Raw genomic sequence first — 21,041 nt, forward strand, 5'->3', positions numbered from 1 at the left:
GCCGACTAAAGAGTATATGTTTGGAAGCAGCTTACTTTTTTTTCTTCCTTAATAAACAGCATGGCTACCATAGATTTTGGGATGTATTTACTGCATGATCAGTCATTGATTGATATGCACAAATATCTAAATTACCTTTACACAGACATTGCCAAACCATGGCTGAATAAATGTTAACAAAATAATCTGCAGGAGTCACATCTTAAAAGATCCATAAATATGCACATCATATACACCTAAGACCAAAATTATTCATATCCCAGGCAGATTTAGATTTGAAATTATTTCCTTTCTTCCAAAAGATTTGTTTCTGTTAGCAAATGAGACTGACATTTCTCAAAAGATAAAGAGGTAGGAGGACCTTCTTGCCATCACCTTAATCTTCAGCTCCCTCCACATATTCTTGATCAGACTGACGTTGGGAATCAAATATGGTAACATTACTTCGAGTCCACATACATTTAAAATTAACAGATTGTTTCAAACATAAATCTGCCTGTTGTTACATGAAAAATCGAAAGCACATAGTTGTAGTAAAAATACATTCTAATAAGTGACTTTAAAATAACATGGAGTTTCCTTCCACCCCTTAATGCGTATAAGTCCCAGGTTTGTCTCCCTCTTAAAAAAGCTAAGGGCTTTACATTAGATTAATTGTTCAAATGACTCAATGATATAAAGTCCTGGATGTCTTCAAACCTTTTACGTTTGAATGAGCAAAAAACAGAGGTGATAGTTTTTGGTGTCAAATCTGACATCTCCAACACAGATCTCTGTTCTCTGGCGCAATGTCTTAGGCCAGTTATGACATATCTGGGATTTAAGATAGATGCTGGTCTTGAATTTGAAAGCAAGATTTGGGCAGTTGTTAAATCAAGCTTTTTTTTCCCCCATTTGAGGCAACTAGCTAAAGTAAAGCCATTCATATCAAGGCAACTTTTTGAAACAGTGATTTGTGTATTTGTTACACCCGGCTGGATTACTGTAACTCGCTTTATCTTGGGGTTAGTGAGGCATCCATCAAGCGCCTGCAGGTTGTGCAAAATGCTGCTACACGACTTTTAACTGGAACAAGAATGTCTGAGCACATTACCCCCATTCTGAATTTTCTTCATTGGTTGTCTGTACATTTTAGGATCCGTTTCAAAGTTATCTTATTTGCTTTGAAATCTCTTATTGGTTTGTCCTTAGTTAGCATGACCATATCATAATAAAACTATTAAAAAAATATTATAAAACAATTTAATTCATAAATATCTTAAACCTTTTTATGTACTATGACTCAGTCACACAGAAACCTTTTTAAATTTACAGGCTGAACTCCGAGAATATTTCCTTTTGGGTTTTTATTTTATTTCAGTTTGTGGCCCTAATTACTTTAGTATTATTTTATTTATTTAATCTTTTTAAACCAAAACAAGCATTCTATGGCACATTTGAGGTCACTCTGTGGCTACAGTTTTGTGTGTGTTTAGAGGTGTTCCAACATTGATGGATTGATACTTTTGGTGGGAGAAAGATTTGACATGCATGTCCACTCACTGCTTAATAGCTTATTGAACTGCCACAGCTAGCGAGGATTAGAAACCACCAAGTGAATATGCTGGATATCTGTGTGTGTGTGTGTGTGTGTGTGTGTGTGTGTGTGTGTGTGTGTGTGTGTGTGTGTGCTGTAGATATCCGTTCAATAACACACAGGCTCTCATAAATCTCAGGACACACTGTATAGGCATTCAACATTTCACTCATCAATAGAAATTTATTAAAGAAAAGGAAGGGTAGTTGGAAAGCTCAATCCATTGAACAGTACATAAAATAATGTATAGAGAAGAAAATAATTTTCTTGTTTTTTCATTGATCATTTCTTGTGTTTTTTAATTTAGGCAGTAAACTTGTACTTCATTTCATTTATTTATTTGATTTTCTTGAGTGCAATTTAATTGAAAATGTTAGTCTAGAATTTGAACAAAATGCTAAATGGAGTGCAGTGCAAAAAAGCGTTGTTTCTAAAATATAGGCACTGTTCACAACTTCTTTTTAGGCATTTCAATAATTGTATGTAAAATATATCTCACACCATGCTCTCAAAGGGGATCTTTCTTGCTCAGTACAAAGATTTGACTGAGTGATTGAGCAATTTAAATGATTTGTGTGTTTATTGGGTTCTTGATTTACTTACTAATTGGTTGATTGTTACCTTCCAGGAGGAGCCATTTGTGATGGTGTCAGAGAATGTGCTTGGAAAACCAAAGAAGTACCAAGGCTTTTCAATCGATGTCCTGGATGCCCTGTCCAACTACCTGGGCTTTAAGTATGAGATTTATGTCGCTCCAGACCACAAATACGGCAGCATGCAGCCCGACGGCCAGTGGAATGGGCTCATGGGTGAGCTGGTTTTTAAGGTGAGAAAAATGTATTAATTAAATTGACTTTTTAAACATTTTAATGTGTATACAGAAACATACAGAGTTTCCAAAAGCAGTGCAGTTTGACATTTGTAAGATTACGAAATGTGCAGCAAACATTTTCCCACTTTATCATGTTACAAACTTACATTTATTTTGTTGAGAGTTTATGATTGACCAATACAAAGAATCGGAATCAGTTCTAATTACCAAGTTGCTTCATAAAAGAACAAATTTGACTTCGGTTTGGTCGGTTTTCCTTGATGATGTCTTCTGCCATCTGGGAAGGGTTTCCGAGGTTGGACTTGAAGACACAAACAGTGTATCTGCTGGGTCTTGATGCGGCACAGTTTTACTTCAGTTTAGGAAGCAAAAATGATGAAAACCAAAGTTAGTTGACTGGAAAAAAAACAAACAAAAAAAAAACGGGATGCCTTTGTCTCTTTAGAAAGTCTCTGTACGATGTTCTGGTACCAGGGTCGCATTCTCCTCTGATTTCTTGGCCTCAAGTCAGTTAAAATCACCTGGTTTAAGACAGCTGGATTTCAAAGCTGCACTGAGCTTTCTTCTTCTAAGGAAGGAATTGGGTGGAGGGAGGACTTGCCAGCAGGTAACCCAGTTATTTGCGCTGTCAGAGTAACGTACACATATGTCACAGCAGAGATGTTAAAGGCCGCTACATACCCCAAGAGAACTGAGACGATTTGTCTTGGTAAGAACTAATATATAAACAAACACCTAAGAATAAATAGCATATGGGGAAAACTAAATAAAGCACAATCTAGCAAACCTTCCAAGGAACTGGTCAAAATTACACACACAAATGGAAATCGAAACACAAACACCTGGATAATCGTGACAGGAATCTACTAGACTTTAGTCAAATATGTATAGCTCTTGGCAGAAATAAAAAAGATAACAGCACGGCATTAGGGATTTAAATGTCCCCATTACGTCCTCATGCACTGTCATGGTCCCTTATTAAGTTGCTGTGTAGGTTTGTCATTATCAATCAATGGCTTATCATAAAATTCTCTTTATTCCATATCATGTTCCTTTGACTGTGTGTCAGGTTTAAGAAATTGTCAAGACTGAGCTCCCCTTGTCTTAACCTTGAACGTTTGTTTGTGCTCAAAATTTGTAACACCCTCCTCCTCTACACCTTACAAAATTACAGAGCCTTTGAGCACTGTGCATATTTATGTGCTCGCATGCAAGCGCAAGATGTAAATAAACTCAACATGCACGTAATTTTGTTTTCCCCATCAGTCAGCAGCAGTGTTTATCTCTCCAAAACCTAATTATATTACACAATTATTACCCACAGTGCTTTCTGTAAGCTTGTATGTGCACTGACCACATGCGTCAGCAATGCATTTCATGCCTGCTCACACACACACACTCACACAGTTTGCATGGATGCTGTTTTGTTGTTTCTACCAACAGGCATCCTACAGGGTCTCTTCTGATGCTCTGTTTGTGATTATGCAGTAGAAAGGACTAATTCTGCAAACTTAAGCATCTTCTCTTCTTTCTAAACTACTCAAGTATGAAATTAGCAGATTTTTGTGCATGAGATAGATAAATGCTTTCGTTATACATTTTTGTGTGAGAAAGACTTGGGGGACAGGATAGTAGGCTGCAGTGGTTTTAATTTTTTTTTATAAAATCTGTATACAATTTGCCAACAGATCTAAAGAGTGACTAAATGTCACTGTTATCCTTGTTGATAATCATCTTTGGCTTGATTAGATTTCATTTTTGGATTTCTAAAACAAGCAGATCTGCACAGCTGCATCATGAATCCTTAAGCAGATGTCTTCAGTATTGCTGAAGCGCTGCGATTGAAAACTTTTTAATTAAAAACATTATATCTATGTTATAACAAATTTCATTCAAATTACAAGGGATAAAGAGGATTAAGGGGAAAAAAACATCTGTAGCTCTGGCATAAGATAGTAAACAAAGCAAACGATGGAGCCCACAAGATGGTTTAACTTTTAAAGATTATGATTTTTGATTAACTTTTAGGCTTTGTCAACCGCAGAAGCAAATGACATACACTACATGCATGTGCTAAATTGTCTGTTGAAGCCATTTTCTTCATCTACACCTTTGCAGGTCTTTATGAAGTCCAGTGTGTTTATTTCCTTTGGTTCTGCTCATCTCTTCCATCTAGTCCTCCTGAATAAAAGATTATACAAGAAACCAAAAATCTAATTAAAAACACATTTTTAAGTGCTTTGGTAAGGCTACATCTTAAGAGTATTCACTGGTATTTATCCCCTTATTTTGTTTTAGTTATTGCCAGTAGTTTCATTTTTTCATTTATGCATTTTGTTTTAAATTCATGTCCACGTTCATTATCGACCCAGAGCCATCTGGCTGCAGGGTATTTGTGCAACCAACTGCTTCCCAATGTGAGCTAGAATGAATGATGAAAAAACAAGAGTTAGTCTCATAATATTTAAAACGATTTAGAATGACTGAGTCTAAGTAAGACATTTACACTCAACATAAACCACTGTGTTGAATATTGCCTGTCAATATTGACTTCATGACAAATTCATTGGACTGGCTTCTGACTATTTAGCAGGTAAGAGCTAAGCTTTTCTGATTAAGTCGTTAACACAACCCACTGATATTAAAGTTATTATGCAGTATATTTTTAACATTAACAATTTATCATCTCATTTTGTGGAAGGGGTTCATTGAGATCAGAATAAAATCATATAATAATTTTTTTTTTTGCCCTTGTTCCACTGCACAACAACATTTTAGAGACCACCTTGAAGCAAAAGGCATAAAGCAGGCTCAAAATGGAGTTCTGATAAGGCTTCTTTGTAGCCTCATCTCTAACCGATCAAATAGTTTTCAAATGTATCTTATGCTAAATTAAAATTACCTAACATATGCCCAACAGTATAAATCCAGCAGCTGGGTTCAAGAAATTATTCAATAAATCTAGTGAAACAAAAGAAAACGTAAAAAAAAAAAAAATAATGTAATTCAGTAGTTGGATATCAAATGATGGTAAGCACAATACTGGCCTCAAGTGTTCTGGTAAAAAGTTATAAAGTTATATATCAAATTATAAAATCTATGTTTTGATTTTTCAGTCTGGACTTGCACCTTGTTAGCCTCCTTTTATACCTCGGTAACACTGTAGAAAACATATCATGAGTACTCTGAAGCTACCTGTGAAAGAGATTAAGCAGAAACATTTTTCAGTGTTGCTGGTTATTAACGAGTAAGGAGGACAATTCATAAAAGACTGACCTAACACTGTTTAAGATATAAAATCTCACAAAGTAAATAAAAATCTTGACTAAAATTTGTCAATATTGAGCAAAAACTCTCCTTTCAAAGCAAAATGCATAGTCTCTTTCAGTATAATAGGCCTGAACAAATCTGTCTCACACTCGTCTCCTTTTTCTGCCTCTTGCAGCGAGCTGATGTTGGACTCTCTGCTCTGACCATCACGCCTGAGCGGGAGAGTGTTGTAGACTTCACCACACGCTACATGGATTATTCTGTGGGCGTTCTGCTGCGCAAGGCCGAGCGCACAGTGGACATGTTTGCCTGCCTGGCACCCTTCGACCTGTCGCTGTGGGCGTGCATTGCAGGCACCGTGCTCCTCATTGGCATCCTGGTGTACTTGCTCAACTGGCTCAACCCACCGCGGCTGCCCATGGGACCTGTGTCTTCGACCACACTGTACAATTCCATGTGGTTTGTGTATGGGTCCTTTGTGCAGCAAGGTAAGCTAGAAAACTACCTACCCATAATCCACACTTGAATTTTGTCATTTTCGTACCAGCGTTAAATCTACATTTGTTTAATAGTGTTCGTAGAATAGAATAGACTTTATTGTCATTGATTCACACAATGAACAACAGTTTAGCAGCTCTCTTATGGCAGTGTATATCACACACATATTTACAAAAATAATAAACTAAATTATAAAAAAAGCAAATGTTAGGACCAATCAGGATATTTACTACATTCTTTTCATGAGGTGTCTCCAAGTGAATGGGGTGATATTTAACTGTTCTTGGAGGCTCTGTATCTCTGACCTGTAGGTGTTTGTGAGCTGCTGGTAAGGAAGGTGAACACGTTTAACTTCCTGATAAAACTAATTATTTGGCTTTCCTCACGTAGTGTAAAATGTTCAAGGTCACTTGAGCAGTGATCCTCTGTTGACCTAGCACTGCATCCTCTGTTGACCTAGGAACTTGTAGTTCTTGATTCTCTTAACCTCTTCACCGTGTATCAAAAAGGGAGTGTGTGTGTTGCCCATAGCTTTCCTGAAGACCATAATTACTTCTTATGTTATGGAGATGTGGAGGTCCAGGTTATTTTTCTGCTACCTTAGTTTCATTGCTGGGCCTCTTCTCTTGAGGTCAACTCGTTATTATCAGAAATCAGATCTACAACAGTGGTGTCATTAGCAAATTCGACTATGGTGTTGGTGGAGTGAATATTGAGTAGAGAATGGGGCTGAGGACACACCCCTGGGGTGTCCCTGTGTTCAGGTTGAAGGTTGATAATGTTTGTTTACCCATCCAGACGGTCTTTTGTGTATTCCTGAGGAAATCCAAAATCCACCTGCACAGTGAGATGCCAGGCCCCAGTCGCGAAACCTATTACCCAGTTTATGTGGAATAACAGTTAAAGGCAGAGCTGAAGTCCACAAACAGTATCCTAACAAAAGTGTCGTCTTTCTGCAGGTAGGTCAGGGCTGTGAAGAGAGCTGTTCTAACTGCATCCTCTGTTGACCTCTTAGCTCTGTACACAAATTGATGTTGGTTGTGGTCAGCAGGAAGACCAGCTTTAATGTATGGCAGGATGATTTTTTCAAAGTATTTGGTGGAGATAGAGCAGCCAAGGGATAGTCTCTTGGTTGATACTGTAATTACTGTAAACGGAGTTAAGTGGGGACAGGTGTGTGTATGTATGTGTGTGTATATATATATATATATATATATATATATATATATATATATATATATATATATATATATATATATATATATATATATATATATATAATTGGTTATATTAATTTAGTGTAATAAAGTGTCTCTTTGGGGTGGAGTACGTAGATTCGGATTGACCTTTTACGTTTTAGTACAGTAGACAGATATGGGCCAAATGGAGGAGACATTTTGTTCAGGCATGGATTGAGAGGAGGATAATAGTCTCATTTTGGGAGTATGGGCATAATTTCTCAGACTCTGCTCAGGTAAGGAACTGGCAATTTAGAAAGGTTTTAAATGTCATCAGCACAGTAATGAAGAGAAGGAAAAAAAGAGAGAATATTCAGAGCATTCAAGAGGAAAGAACGTGTAAATTTGTAAATGTGTTATGGTTGGTACTTGTATTTAATAACATGTCTGTATCTCTATGCTGATGATAGCGAGACACTGAATAAGATCCCACTCTTATTCCTGGCTTTTTGACTAAACATGTCCTATTTACTAGTGAGATTGGTTCTGGGTCTGGCAATAGTTATTCTTTAAGCTATATTAATTATGCAAATTTAGGAAAGAAATATTTTTTCCCCAACACTGCCACTGAAACATTCAGTGCTCTGAATAAGCAAATGATGAGCATTTCACTCTTTGGTAAATAATTTTCCATATTTTTTTCAGTGGCTAATGGCGGTAATGATGGTGACTATGATACATGCTAATTGCTACTTCATCTCCACAATCATCTCTCTTTTTAGCTGTAATTAACATTTTAGTCGTGGCATCATTAGACTGAAAAAAAAGAGCTGGAAGAAAGGAGATCTAATTCTTCAAGAGTGAGTTTATGCTTTATTGTCACACAGACAGCAAGATTGCACTGTAGCAGTAATCCAAAAAATTTGTGTCCTAAATAAAAATTTCAATAATTATCTCCATAATATTCTTAGTATATTCTTATTATATAATATTGTAGCTAGCATATTGATAGCATTTATTCAGTTATCACTTACTTTTCCTATTACTTCCATAGTAATCCATCCATCCATCCATTTTCTGACCTGCTTGATCTCTCATGGGGTCACAGGGGTCGCTGGTGCCTATCTCCAGCGTTCTCCATAGTAATCTTTTCCTTCGTAGAGGAAATCTACTTTTTATATTTACGTAATTTTACAGCTGTCTTAAAAAACTTTTTTTTTTTCCATTTGATAATATAGAAACCACAAACAGTGCCTTGCAGAAATTACCATACCCCATTTTGTTACATTGCAAATTTAAACATATTTTAGTGAGATATAATGTGTTAGACCTCACAACATATTGAAAAGTACTGAAAAATACATTATATTATAGATGCTCATTGTTGTGCATGTGTAATCGCCCCTCCGATTAGTCAATATTTTGCTTTTGCTCAAATTAGAGTTTTTGGTTTTTTTTCACTTCATCTCCCTACCAGCTTTGTACATCCTAAAACACACATTTTTGCCCTATATATCTTTTTTTAGCAAAATAGCTAAAGCTTATTTAATTTGGGTGGAAACCATCTGTGAACAGGAGTCAAGTTCGCCACAAATTCGCAGTTGGATTTATTCTGGGCCACTCTAACACATGAAGATGGTTTTCCCACTACAGCCCTGGCTGTGTGTGCAGGGTCAGTGTATTGTGGAAGGTTTACTACCATTCCAGCCTCAAATATTTTACAGCCTCCAGATTTTTTTTTTCCCAGAATTGCATTGAATATGGCTACATCCATCCATATTCCCATCAACTTTCACCTGCCTTCTTGTCCCTGTTGAAAAAAAACATTCCCACACCATGCTGCTGCCACCAGGGTTGGTGTTTTCCAGGCTGATGCTCAGTGTTAGTTTTCTGCCTGCCTTTTTCATGTAAGCCAAAACATTAAGTTCGGGTTTCTTTAGGGCAGAGCACCACAATAGGTGTAAGAGTGATAACAGTTTTTTTCTGTTTCCACTACATGCCTTGTTGCAAACTTTAACTGGGAATTCTTTTAGCTTTCTTCTCCTCACTCTTCCATTAAGCGGAGTTTTATAAATTGTTGGACCCCTGTCAACAGCATCTTCCAGGGGAGATATGGATCTCTTTGGCTCCTCCAGAGTTACCAAGGGTCTTTTAGCTGCTTCTCTGATCAGTGTTTTCCTGTCAGTTTAGATGGACTGCCATGTATGTGTAGGTTTGCATCTACAGTCATTTGGCTATGATCTTTGAACAGTGCTTCATGAAATCTTGAAAGCTTGGAGTGTTGTATTTCTTTCCTAACCCTGCTTTAAATGTATCCACAATTTCCAGTTAAGCTAAACCAATTAAACTGAAGGGATCATAAATTGACCCCTGTATGGTTGAGTTTACTTGTTTTCTGTCTTAGGAAGTGTGTCTTGAGATGCTGTCAACGATCAAATACATTAAAATATACGAGGAGCAAATACCAATTCTGTAAGGTAACTCATGTGGCATATAAAAAACTATTCCTTCAGGAATATTTATTGGGTCAGATTTCCAGGCTTAATTAAACTGTGCTGAACAGAAGGGTTTATTTTGCTGCAGCTCTTTTCAGGTATTTGATTATTTTGCATGTTCACCAATTATGCCCTACAGACAGGCCTTTTGGACTGCCTTCAAAAAATTATTATTTAGGTATCTGTCTAGTTTTCTAGACTACTTTAAGGATATGAGGTTATGTCACTCCAATGACTATTAGCTAACTATTGGTTTTATAGCTATTAGTAGGACAATTTTCAGTTATTGTTGTTTGATCAGAGGTTTTAATACGTGTCTATGGGTCTAAAACAATCAATCAGTGGAAAATCATGTATACAATTTTAGTCTATTGAACAAAAAAATACAGTTAAATAATAGTTACGATTTGAGTATTATGGGTGTTTATCTCCTTAATTTAAGAGAATGCACTGGTTAAGCACAAAATGGACCCATTATTGAGAAAAACCAGTAATGGCATCAGAGGAAGATCCCTATCATTTAATAGTAATAAAATATTTAATCTTTCATCAAAACAGATCAAATTATTTGGGTAAAAGCAGAAGAAAAAGTCATGCATCTAGATTTCTTCCAATAACTGCACCCAATTACCGCTACTCAACTGATGCACTCACATTGTACATGTAATTAAGGGACCAAAATTGTGTCAGTTCAATATATAAATCAGTCTTTGAATATGTGTATATATGATGAGTTTAATTATTTAAATTAAATTTAAATCATTTTAAATTATTTCATAAAAGATAGTGTTATAGTAAATATGAAACAAATAACTGGGATTTTAACAACAATCGTAGCATAAGTAATATCAATTTAAACATCCCTATGAAATATTTACTTAGGTATTAACAATTTGTAGGTTTTATTTTATCATTTAATGTATTTATAAAAGTTTTATTTAAAATATCATGGTAATTCAACAAATTAGGTATTGAGTAGATTGTAGCACTTTTTGCCTTGGGTATATATGTTTGTGTCCTTAACTCATACTAATATGTTTATCTTCACATCCCTAATCTTCTGTTGTAAGGCTAAGTGAATTGACCATCTCCATTTTTCTTTCTTCCCTGGGACTACTTTAACCACACTGGACAGTTGGTAAAGCAAGATGTTTCCTTTGGCCGACATCCAAAAACCTTATCATGAAGTGAGCTATCTACTGTACTATAGTTTGTTTGAACATCACCTTTTTCAGTTGTACCTAATCCAGAGAGTCAATATGCAACTGCATGAGGCTGCAAAGATAAGCATCTCTTTTTTGGAGTGATGGATCTTTTGAGTGTTCAGTTTAAAACCTCTTAACTTTTCAGAATTAATTGGGTTGAGACATCACAAATGCATATACAGTACAAATTAGGGCCCTGCATACATTGCTGTTCTTCTTAACGCACATATACACAGACAAATGCACACTCAGTCTGCAGTTCTCCAACTTCAGCTCTAAAATGCCCCAGATTTGTGTGCTTAACCCAAGAATATTAGCTTGAGGGAAAGTTGATTCAGATGCAAAGACATCCACAGCAGGAGGGAGCTGGAGATAAGTAATGAAAGCAAATAGTCAAACATGACACCCGAATTTTGCTTTTGGCACTGTCATTCCCTTTGTCAGAGGGAGAAGGGCTGCGAGGAGAAAGAGGGAGGTGCAGAGGGATTACCCCAATCTTTGTGAACCTTTCTTTTTTCTCTACTTCCTTCCTTTCACTTCCTCTCTGCTCATCTTTTTCTCTTATCCGTTTCTCTGTTATAGTTCAAATTTCCTCCATTACATCATTTCTATGCATCTCTTTGTCCCTACTCCTTTTCCTCCAACCTCCACTCATTCCTCCTGCTGCCTGTTTTCTCTTCATCTGCTCCCTTTCACATATTCTATTCTTCCTCCATGTTCACTCGAGTCACCAGGGCACCAGCCAAGTGACTGTTTGTTTACAATGTGTCCCACAAGCCTCTTGGTCTGGCATGTGCATGCAGAGGATGTGTTGAGAAAAAAAAAGTCTGTATGCCATAAAGTGTGTCTAATTGGTCTCAATGAGAGTAAGGGAGACTGAAGAGGAAAAAGACAGACTGCATATTTAAAGGTCTTATGGCTGTTTTTTTTTTTGGTTTTTTTTGTTATTTGACTACTACATCAGCAGCCTAGACTGCTTTGCAAAAGTATAAATATTCCACATACACACATGTATTTAGCACACTTTACTCTTATACATTAAATAAAATCCAACACAATAAAATCCCAAAACTACAGCATCACAAAGACCAGGGAATACATCAAATAGGTCAGGGATAAGGTTGTGCAGTTTAAAAAAAGGATATAAAAATCAGTATCTGCAGCTTTGAACATTTGAAAAAGCTCTGTTTAAGTCATCATCCGAGAGATATGGCTGTCCACCTAAAATGACAGGTTGGGTAAGGAGAGCAGTGAGTCTGTAGGAGCTGCACTGATCCTTTGACTGACTTCGTGTTGGTCACTTCATGTTTGACACTGCCCTAGACGAGAACTACATGAAAAAGATTGAAGCTTGTGGTCAATCTGTGACAATATGTGAAAAAGGTCAAGGGGTATGAATAACATTACGAGGCACTATTAACCCCTTGATTTTATAATGTAGCAACAATACAAAATCTACATGAGGAAACTAGTCGATCACCAAGAACCTTTGACAAACACAGCCGCATAGAATGTGATGTGGTAATAGAATCAGTGATAGGCACACCTCCACTGCAGTGACAACAGCTTAGGCAATATGACTCATCATTAGTATTGGTTGTGGTCCCTCTCATCTTTGAAAAAGAGGCAGGAGGGAGAGCATAAATTCATACAGTGCCAACTATCACGTATAGGTCGTAAAAGTTGGATATACAACACTCTTTGGCAGACCAAGGTCAGACACCGTATAAGCCACCATAAGAAAAACTTCTCTGAAACTCTCAAGAGCAATAAACCGCACTCAGATGGGAACTCTGAGGTCTGAGGGTACACAATATTGTTAAGCTATGAGAAAATACAATTTTGTCTCACAGTTGCTTTTCTGAATACCAACCAACATAATGCAGACTCTTGCAGTGGATTTGGCTGATGGGAAAGATTATCTCTAAGTCCTCATCTGGCCTGGGTCATGTTCAAAACATGATTTTCTTTTTTGTTAAATTCCCTCTGCTACATGAATTATAAGTGGGCATTTTGAAGAGGAACAAAGGCAGAGATCAGAGGTATAAAACAGTGAAACAATCAGGGGACCCAAACAGTAAATGAAATAGGATGATTGTTCAGTTAGTCTATGAGACACTCTGTCACAGATAGTTGGACAGATAGACCAACAGATCTCACATGAAGCTTGAGAGTAGTCAGTAGACACACTATGATGTATGGCAGGGGATATGATTTAAAGAATCGGAAGTGCTTCCAAGGGGAATTATCTTTATCCTAAATTGGGCAGCTTTTTAGCTGTTGCTGAGCTAAGGGATGTCATTCCAATATCTTTCAGGGCCAGAAGGTAAGAGAGTCAAAGCTGGAATGAATGATTTCCAAGTCTCAATATTAGGGCAGCCAAGTGGCCAACATTAACAGATTGTACACCACTGACAAGCTCATATGCAGGGACCCAGACAGTCCGTGGCCTGTAGGGCTGGAGATGTGCACTCATTTGTAGTCCTGTGCACCAGGCTTTCGGTCTGAAATGAGCCACCACAGGCAGTCGGAGGAGCAGGGGAGCAGGAGGAAAGGGACGTGTGAGGCTTCAGGAAGATGGAAAAACAAGACCGCCTGCAGCAGTTTGGAGGACTTGCGGAGTGCTTGGTCATAAAGGAAATGTCAGCAGCTCACACCAAAGTTTGGACAAGAGGAGCGGTGCATAAGTGTTGATGGGAAAGTGCTACTCCACTCAGAGTTCTTAGTCATTTTAAATATGGAAGACACATTTTTTAAAGATCCAGACTGAGAGAGAATACAACATAAGTGTTATTGCTGAAGAATACTTTGCTTTATACAGCTTTCAAATTATATTGATAATGGAGACTGTAGGAAAATCAGATGCAAGGTAATTGACTGTCATCTGGAAAATTTGAAGACATAAACACGTTAATGACGCAACTAATTCTGCTGGGAGGGCTTATTACTAAGGGAATGCAGGTGAGCTAATTAAAAACAAGAGAAGTGCAATGTGGGGAACTACATGGCTGAGGATGTTACATAGCAAAACAAATAAAAGTGCAGAATAGGAATTTATGCACCACACCTACCACACCACCACCCCCTCCCCCCAAAAGAAACTTACATTAAGTAAATAAATAACAGGAAAATTAACAGGTGCATCTCCATAACTGAAAATATAATTACACACAGAGGGATATATTTAATGCAATCATTTCTGTTCATTTTGATGATTATGGCTTACAGCTGAAACGTAAGATTAATTTTCTCGGAAAATTAGATTTTATAAGACAAGGAAATAATTATGCATAACACAGAAAGGTTATGTTGTGTTTTGGCCTGCAAAGTCTTTGAGAAGATGGCTGTCTTGCATGTTGTCACACAAGTTCATTGCTAAAGAAGCATATTATTAAAAGTTGAGATGAAGGAAAAATTATGGTTGAAAAAAAGTGCAGAAGTAAGGAGGGCATTTGCAGCCTTGAGAGGATTGTTAAGCAAAGCTCATGCAGAAGTTTGGGGGAGATTCACAAGGCATGGACTGCGATGACCATAACATCACTGTGCTTGATTGGGCAGCACATTCCCCTGATAAAACTACATGAAGAATCTATAAAATGTTATCTATAGAAATATGACAGCAGGGCCAACAATACAGGTGTGGTTAAGGTTGTTATTAAAGCAACCCGAGCTCCATGTACACCTCAACAAACCTACGACCTGATCACCTCCTTGCTATGCTGCATTGATTCAGTAATTCTTTCAAAGGGTGTAGTGAGTTCAAATACTACACATTACATAGTGGCTGACATTTCTGCATTAAAACTGAATTTTTGGGTTTTCATTTGCAGTAACTCATAATCATAAACATTTACAGAAATAAATGTTAAAATTTTATCCTCCTATGTTAAGACTTTTTAGGAATTCAATGTTTGAATTCAATTTCTGACATGAAAAAAAAAAAATCTGTGCTCTGAACTGATGCCAATTCATTTGGCATCAGTTTGCACTTCTACATATGGAAACTAAATATTACACACATATTATTGTCTTTCACATTTGTCACATTGCATTCTAAAGTACGGTATCACATTACAAAAAAAAGCAACAATGTAGATTTTATGGAATTCTATAATATAAACCATATTTTTACTATAGTGCATGCTAAGATTAACATGATAAAAATATACCTCACTAAAACCTAACTAATTTGTGTCTTAATGAGGAACTTAATAGGAAGTGAAGACAATTTTGATTTAACAAAACCTTTTATCTGCTTCAGAAATGGAGAGCATCTCTTACAGATTGCATTTCAAAGGCTCCGTATTGTGCTTTTTCAAGCCTCCCAGAGTCAACTATAGGCATATCTATATATATATATATCTATATATATATATATATATATATATATATATATATATATATCTATCTATCTATCTATCTATCTATCTATCTATCTATCTATATATATATATATATATATATATATATATATATATATATATATATATATATATATGTATGTATATGTATATGTGTGTGTGTGTGTGTGTATGTGTGATAAAATATTCACATTGGCACTACGGAGTATTCATTTCTTATGAAATATTACGTTTATTTTTTTCCCCTTGTGCTATTTATCCTATACCTGGAGAGAAATGCTTGCCTCCACTGTGACGCTGCCTCTTCCCTTGTGTGTGCTGCCCATCTTATAGTATTGCGTTGTGTGATGCAGCACTGTGTAGCTCAAAGAGGGATCTCTGACCAACAGTAACCGGTCATTGGGATGTCCGTGTCCGTCAACCTAATAACAGCTAGGGTGGGCTTATGTTGTCTGGGAGGTTTACAACTTCACTGTCAATGATAAAGGAGCTTCACTGACATTTATTTTTATGTTGCTCTCAATCATTGAGACATCCATTATTTTTGACATCCCTACTATATAATATGGAGGAGAGAAAGGTGTAATGAGTTAAGTTTTTGTTTGAGCAGAAACTTAATTTATTACATATTTATCTCTTCCAGATATTAAGTGTTTGTACAATACCATCTTATGTATCACAGTTGCTGTCAATGTGCAGATTAGGTGCTAAAAGTGCCTCTTTGTCTCAACTTTGAGCACAAATGACTGCGCTCTGGCTCACATCACCGCTCGCTGCTCAGAGAAAGTGGGCGTGTTGGTTACTGGTGAGGTGCTGCTCGTGAGGTGCTGCTCGGTCAAAGTAGGGACATCCTGGAGGGGATGGATAATCAACGCTCTACATAGACCAGTAATGAACCACTCAATTTTTTTTCTTTGTTTTTTTTTTTTTTTTAGGACAGGGAGTACCTGCTGCTTAGAGAGCTGAATTCAAGAGAATTATTGAAACATGCATGTATGAAGCAAAATACCACATTGTCCGTGATTTTGATGAAGGAATAGCATCATAACAAGATACATCTGTATTTTTTTTTTTCCTTCTGCAAAGACATTGTTGTCTGTCTGCTGTCAAGTTACTAAGCTGAATTGTATTAAACGTTAAGATGTATCAGCTTTAAAGGAGGATCACATTACATTTAATCATAAATATTTTAATTTGTTCATTTTAAGTTGGGAAATGTACAGATTAGCCTATGTCACGCATTGAATTGCTGAGAATGAAACAAAAGTGGGTGCAGTCGTAAAACTGACTACAAACAAAATCAGGAAAGAAAAACTATGTTTTACAAATAGATTATGTGGAACAGATATTTCACTCTGCTCCTTGTTTTTAAACCATCCTTTCTCCCCCATCTGCCTCACTATCCCTTCTCTTTCAATTTCTCCTGTGTTCTCAACATTTTGTCAAGTGCAACTGAGATAAACTGGAACAGTCAGAAGCAAAGGTTTGTAGTCATACTGAATAACGATCCTTTACAAATCTTCCCTTTTTATCACTTTCTGCTTTTCTTCCTTAATTAAAATCCAACCCAGTTGGGAAGGAAAACAATGGTGTGAAGCAACAGACATCTGTCTGTTTTTGTGGGGATATTAATGTGGCGCATTGATTAGTATGTGTATTTATTTACATACATGCAGACGCACACCCAGCTTGAGTGTTGCTTTCTTTCAATTAGGATTCACTTTCATGGTTTTGCTGCTTTGCTTCTTCTCACCCTGTGAGAGAAATTGCCCAGACATACAAACAAACACATGGAGTCAAGGCCATAGGCCATAATCGGCGCTTTCATCTTTCCATCTGCTGCCCAAAACCTGCTTTTCTGTCTGTTACTTTTCACGTTTCCTTTATCCCCCACTCTCCCCCACTGTGCATCTATCTGTTGGTAAGAGCGAGAAGAGAGCTTTGTAGGAGAGATATACTTTGCCAGAGCTAAAACTCCGTAGAGAGGAACATGTGTGCTTGTAAGTGTGTGTGTATGTGTACTTGTACTTGCAGCGGAGTGGGAACATTTTTTGCTCATTTTCCTAGTAAAGTGAGAACTTTGATGTAAAATTAGGACCTTTTTTATGGTCCCCACTTTTTTCTTGCTCAGGGATTAGCTTTAGGGCTACTGTGTCAATTTGGTATAGCCTAGGGTTAGGGTCAGGTTTAGGTCACAAAGAAAGGGTGAATGGAAGTCATGCCACGGTCCTCACTTTCGTTGAAACAAGGATGCCTGAATGTGTGTGTGTGTATATACAGGCATGTATGCATTTATAGCTCCCCAAATACCCAAGTCTTCCACATTTTCCAAATCTCTCTGCCTCCTGCTGAGTTTCTCAGTGTGGCTGCCACGCTCATTCTCCTCTCCCTATTTCCTGTCCGGCTTCCTGGATGTGTCCTTCCCTCCATCATTATCTATGTCTCTGCTGTGCTACACCACTGGGAAGCCAATACTATCATCATTTTCCTGGAGTCCTCTTCTTCTTTCCTCTTTTATGGTCCCTTGGATTCCCATATTTTCCATCTAATGACTGTTTTGCAACCTTAAAGTGGACGCAACTTTAGGAGATCCATACCTCCTAACTTTAGCCATCAAATATTCAATCTTTCCACCCTCTGTTCATCTTCCGAACTTTCCTTGACCACAGGGATGTGCTGCTGTGAAAGAAACCATTTCTCACCAGTGGCATTAAACACATGTCTTCCTGATGTCCTCTCTTCTACTCTGTGCTCTTTTGTTCCCTTTCTGCTTCTCTCACAGCTGCTTCCTGTCCCTTTTTCATTTTGTAGCACCCTTACTATGGTCTGTCTCAGTTCCCTCTTCCCTTACTTTCTCGTTGCTTGTGGCTGATGAGGGTACATCTTGTAAGGAAGTTTGTACCTTTTTTTTTTCATATAATCATGTTTCTTAACAGAATCCTTAATACTGATGAAATGCTACCCATGTAAACTACTGCATGCAATACTTATCCTTTAAAGGCCTTTTATGTTGTAATTTTGGAAATCTAAAAGCCAGAATGCAATATTCTGTAATTCACAAATCAGCTAGCGTGGATTTATTAGAAATAAATCATTCTAAATAACTAAATGCATATCTATCCAATAAAAAGACTGATCTGCTTCATTTAATGTACAAGTCAAAATTTACACCCATTTCTAGTTGGAGGCTGGAAAGCCAGTTAAATTTGCCGGTTGCTGCGCTAAGCATCCAGGGTGCCAGTGGTACTGCAACCTAAAAGTGCTGTATAAAGGTGAATTTTATGATTTACATACTGTAGTAGCAAACTAGCACATAAACTAAGTGGAAATAAATATCTACATTATTAGATCTATTTCCACTTTTTTATGCATAAAAGAGCACTTGATTTTGAAACTCTAAAGTTCAGTTTTTTTGCTCCATTCAGAATGCCCATCAAAAAAGTAATCAAAGCACTATTAAATAAGTTTTTAAAACCTCAAGATTAAACCATGTCTCATTCACCAGCAATCTATTGCCTCTGATTCAATAACATCCACATGCAGCACATTCCCAAGCTGCCACCATGCCAAAAGTAAGTTATATTGCTTCTGGCGAGTTTTAGGGTTTTCCAAAGGGTCTTCTCCAAGTGGGATATTCCCATAAAAACTCTAAATGTAGACGCCAAGAAACCATCAACAAGATATTTGAACTCCTCAACTTGAGGCATTTCCCTGATCTGGAAGGAGCGGTCCACCTTTTCCCATTTGAGTACCAAGGTTTTAGACCTACAGGCACTGTAGGTCTAAAACTTCAAACTCGGCTGTGAATCCCTGAAGCGCACACTGAAAGTTGTTTAATATAAATCAGAAGCTGCTTGAGCAAAGCATTAGTTTAATGGTGTGTACTTTGCACCCATGTTTGTACAAGATATATGTCACATTACATGTGGAATAATTCTGGGAGTGATATATCAAAGTAAAAAAAATAATTCCTCAGAATAACCTGACATTTTAACAGGGGCACATACACTTTGTGAACCGCTCCAAATACACTCTACACATTTGGACGTAGTTACTATATACTTGGTGTAAGCTAAAATTTTAACATGGATCAAACATTTTCATGACCTTTCTTTCAATCTGATGCAAAAGTTGTCTTCACTGTTATGGTAAGAAAGGTAATGCATCTCAATATCTGCCTAACTGGCAACAGTGAAGTTTTTTTTATTATTATTATTTCATATGAAATGGCAAAGACACAATTATATCAACTAACTAGCTAATACTGCATTTATGTCAGTTTAGTGACTTCAAACGCTCAACTGAATGAGGGAATTTGAATTTTTCTTTGATCCAAAAGCACCTCATCTGTTTGTTAAATGCTCTAAGCTCAGCACATGTTCAAGCTGATATTATCTGCTTTTTTTTGCAAAGATCCCATGTTTTTGCCTATTACAGATGCTTGTTAGTGTCAGCCTGTTACAGATACTTCTAACCTCCTGTGGGACCACCCCTGCTGTTTTATTGCATACTTGAGATTATTGTCACATAATGCGAGGTTCGCCTGTATGTTCGAACAGCTTTTAGACAAGCCCTGGGAGCTGCAGTAACTTACTCCCAATGAGAAAAAGATAAGAGCTGGACCTGGAAGGTAGCAGTATATATAAACATGATCATCACAAGCTTCCCATTAACAATGTGTGTAATGTTGCTTGGGGTCCTGTGAACATCAATTTAAGATGTCTTGAGGGAAAGAGAAAAACGGGGTTGTAATTACTTGTGAACCCCAGCCTTGCTCGGTTTTGTAGTCTGAGCTTTGCAATAATGTCAACAAGATGGAAGATACAGACCGGATTATAGTGCGATGAGACCCATTTAGTGATTCGTCAGTCTTTTAAGCTTGTATTTTAGCGTGTTGCAAGACACTGTTAGTAAAGTTTGTAGAACTAAAGTTGCATCTAGGTATGAAAACAAGTTTTCCTAAATCATGGCATGTATTTAGTAAAGTGTTGTTAACATCTTTCTAAGATTTTGGTCTATATTGACATATAAGCACCATACAGTTGATGCAGATTCATCAGCAGCACATCTATTAAGTGAATCTACCACATCTCTAAGATGCTCTATTGAATTGAAATCTGGTGACTGGAGACCAATGAAGTACAGTGAACTTTTTGTCATGTAAATGAAAGCAGTTTGAGATAATGCATATATATATATATATATATATATATATATATATATATATATATATATATATATATATATATATATATATATATATATATATATATATATATATTACCTTTGTGTATCTGCATGCTTCCACTGCCCTTTCACTTTTCTGCTGAAGAATTGAGGATGCCTACATTATGGTCATAAGGGATGAACTTGCTCATCAATAATGCTCAGATAAACTGTGGTGTTTAAGCGATGCTCAGTTGGTGTTAAGGGGATCAAAATGTGCCATTACATCAACAGCAGCCTGAACCATTGAAACAAGGCAGGATGGTTCCATGCTTACATGTTTTTCTACACCAATTTTTGAGCCTACCATTTAAATGTTGCCTCTAGAAATGAGACTCATCACAACAGGTAACATGTTTCCAATGTGCTGTTGAACAGTTTTGGTGAGTCTGTGTGACTC

The 21,041-nt window shown here is 37.0% G+C and overlaps 1 protein-coding gene across 1 annotated transcript in view; it reads left to right on the forward strand.

Annotated features, from left to right (window-relative positions):
• Positions 1-21,041, forward strand: part of LOC105930540 (glutamate receptor, ionotropic, delta 2) — a gene marked incomplete at its 5' end in the record, with an annotated part of 302,244 nt that overhangs the window by 148,715 nt on the left and 132,488 nt on the right. Inside the window, 2 exon segments of the mRNA XM_036129181.1 lie at positions 2,205-2,402; positions 5,854-6,166. Of these exon segments, the coding sequence (XP_035985074.1) occupies positions 2,205-2,402; positions 5,854-6,166 (511 nt within the window).

This window comes from Fundulus heteroclitus, unplaced genomic scaffold (assembly GCF_011125445.2).
Source record: "Fundulus heteroclitus isolate FHET01 unplaced genomic scaffold, MU-UCD_Fhet_4.1 scaffold_144, whole genome shotgun sequence".
NCBI classification, from domain to species: domain Eukaryota; kingdom Metazoa; phylum Chordata; class Actinopteri; order Cyprinodontiformes; family Fundulidae; genus Fundulus; species Fundulus heteroclitus.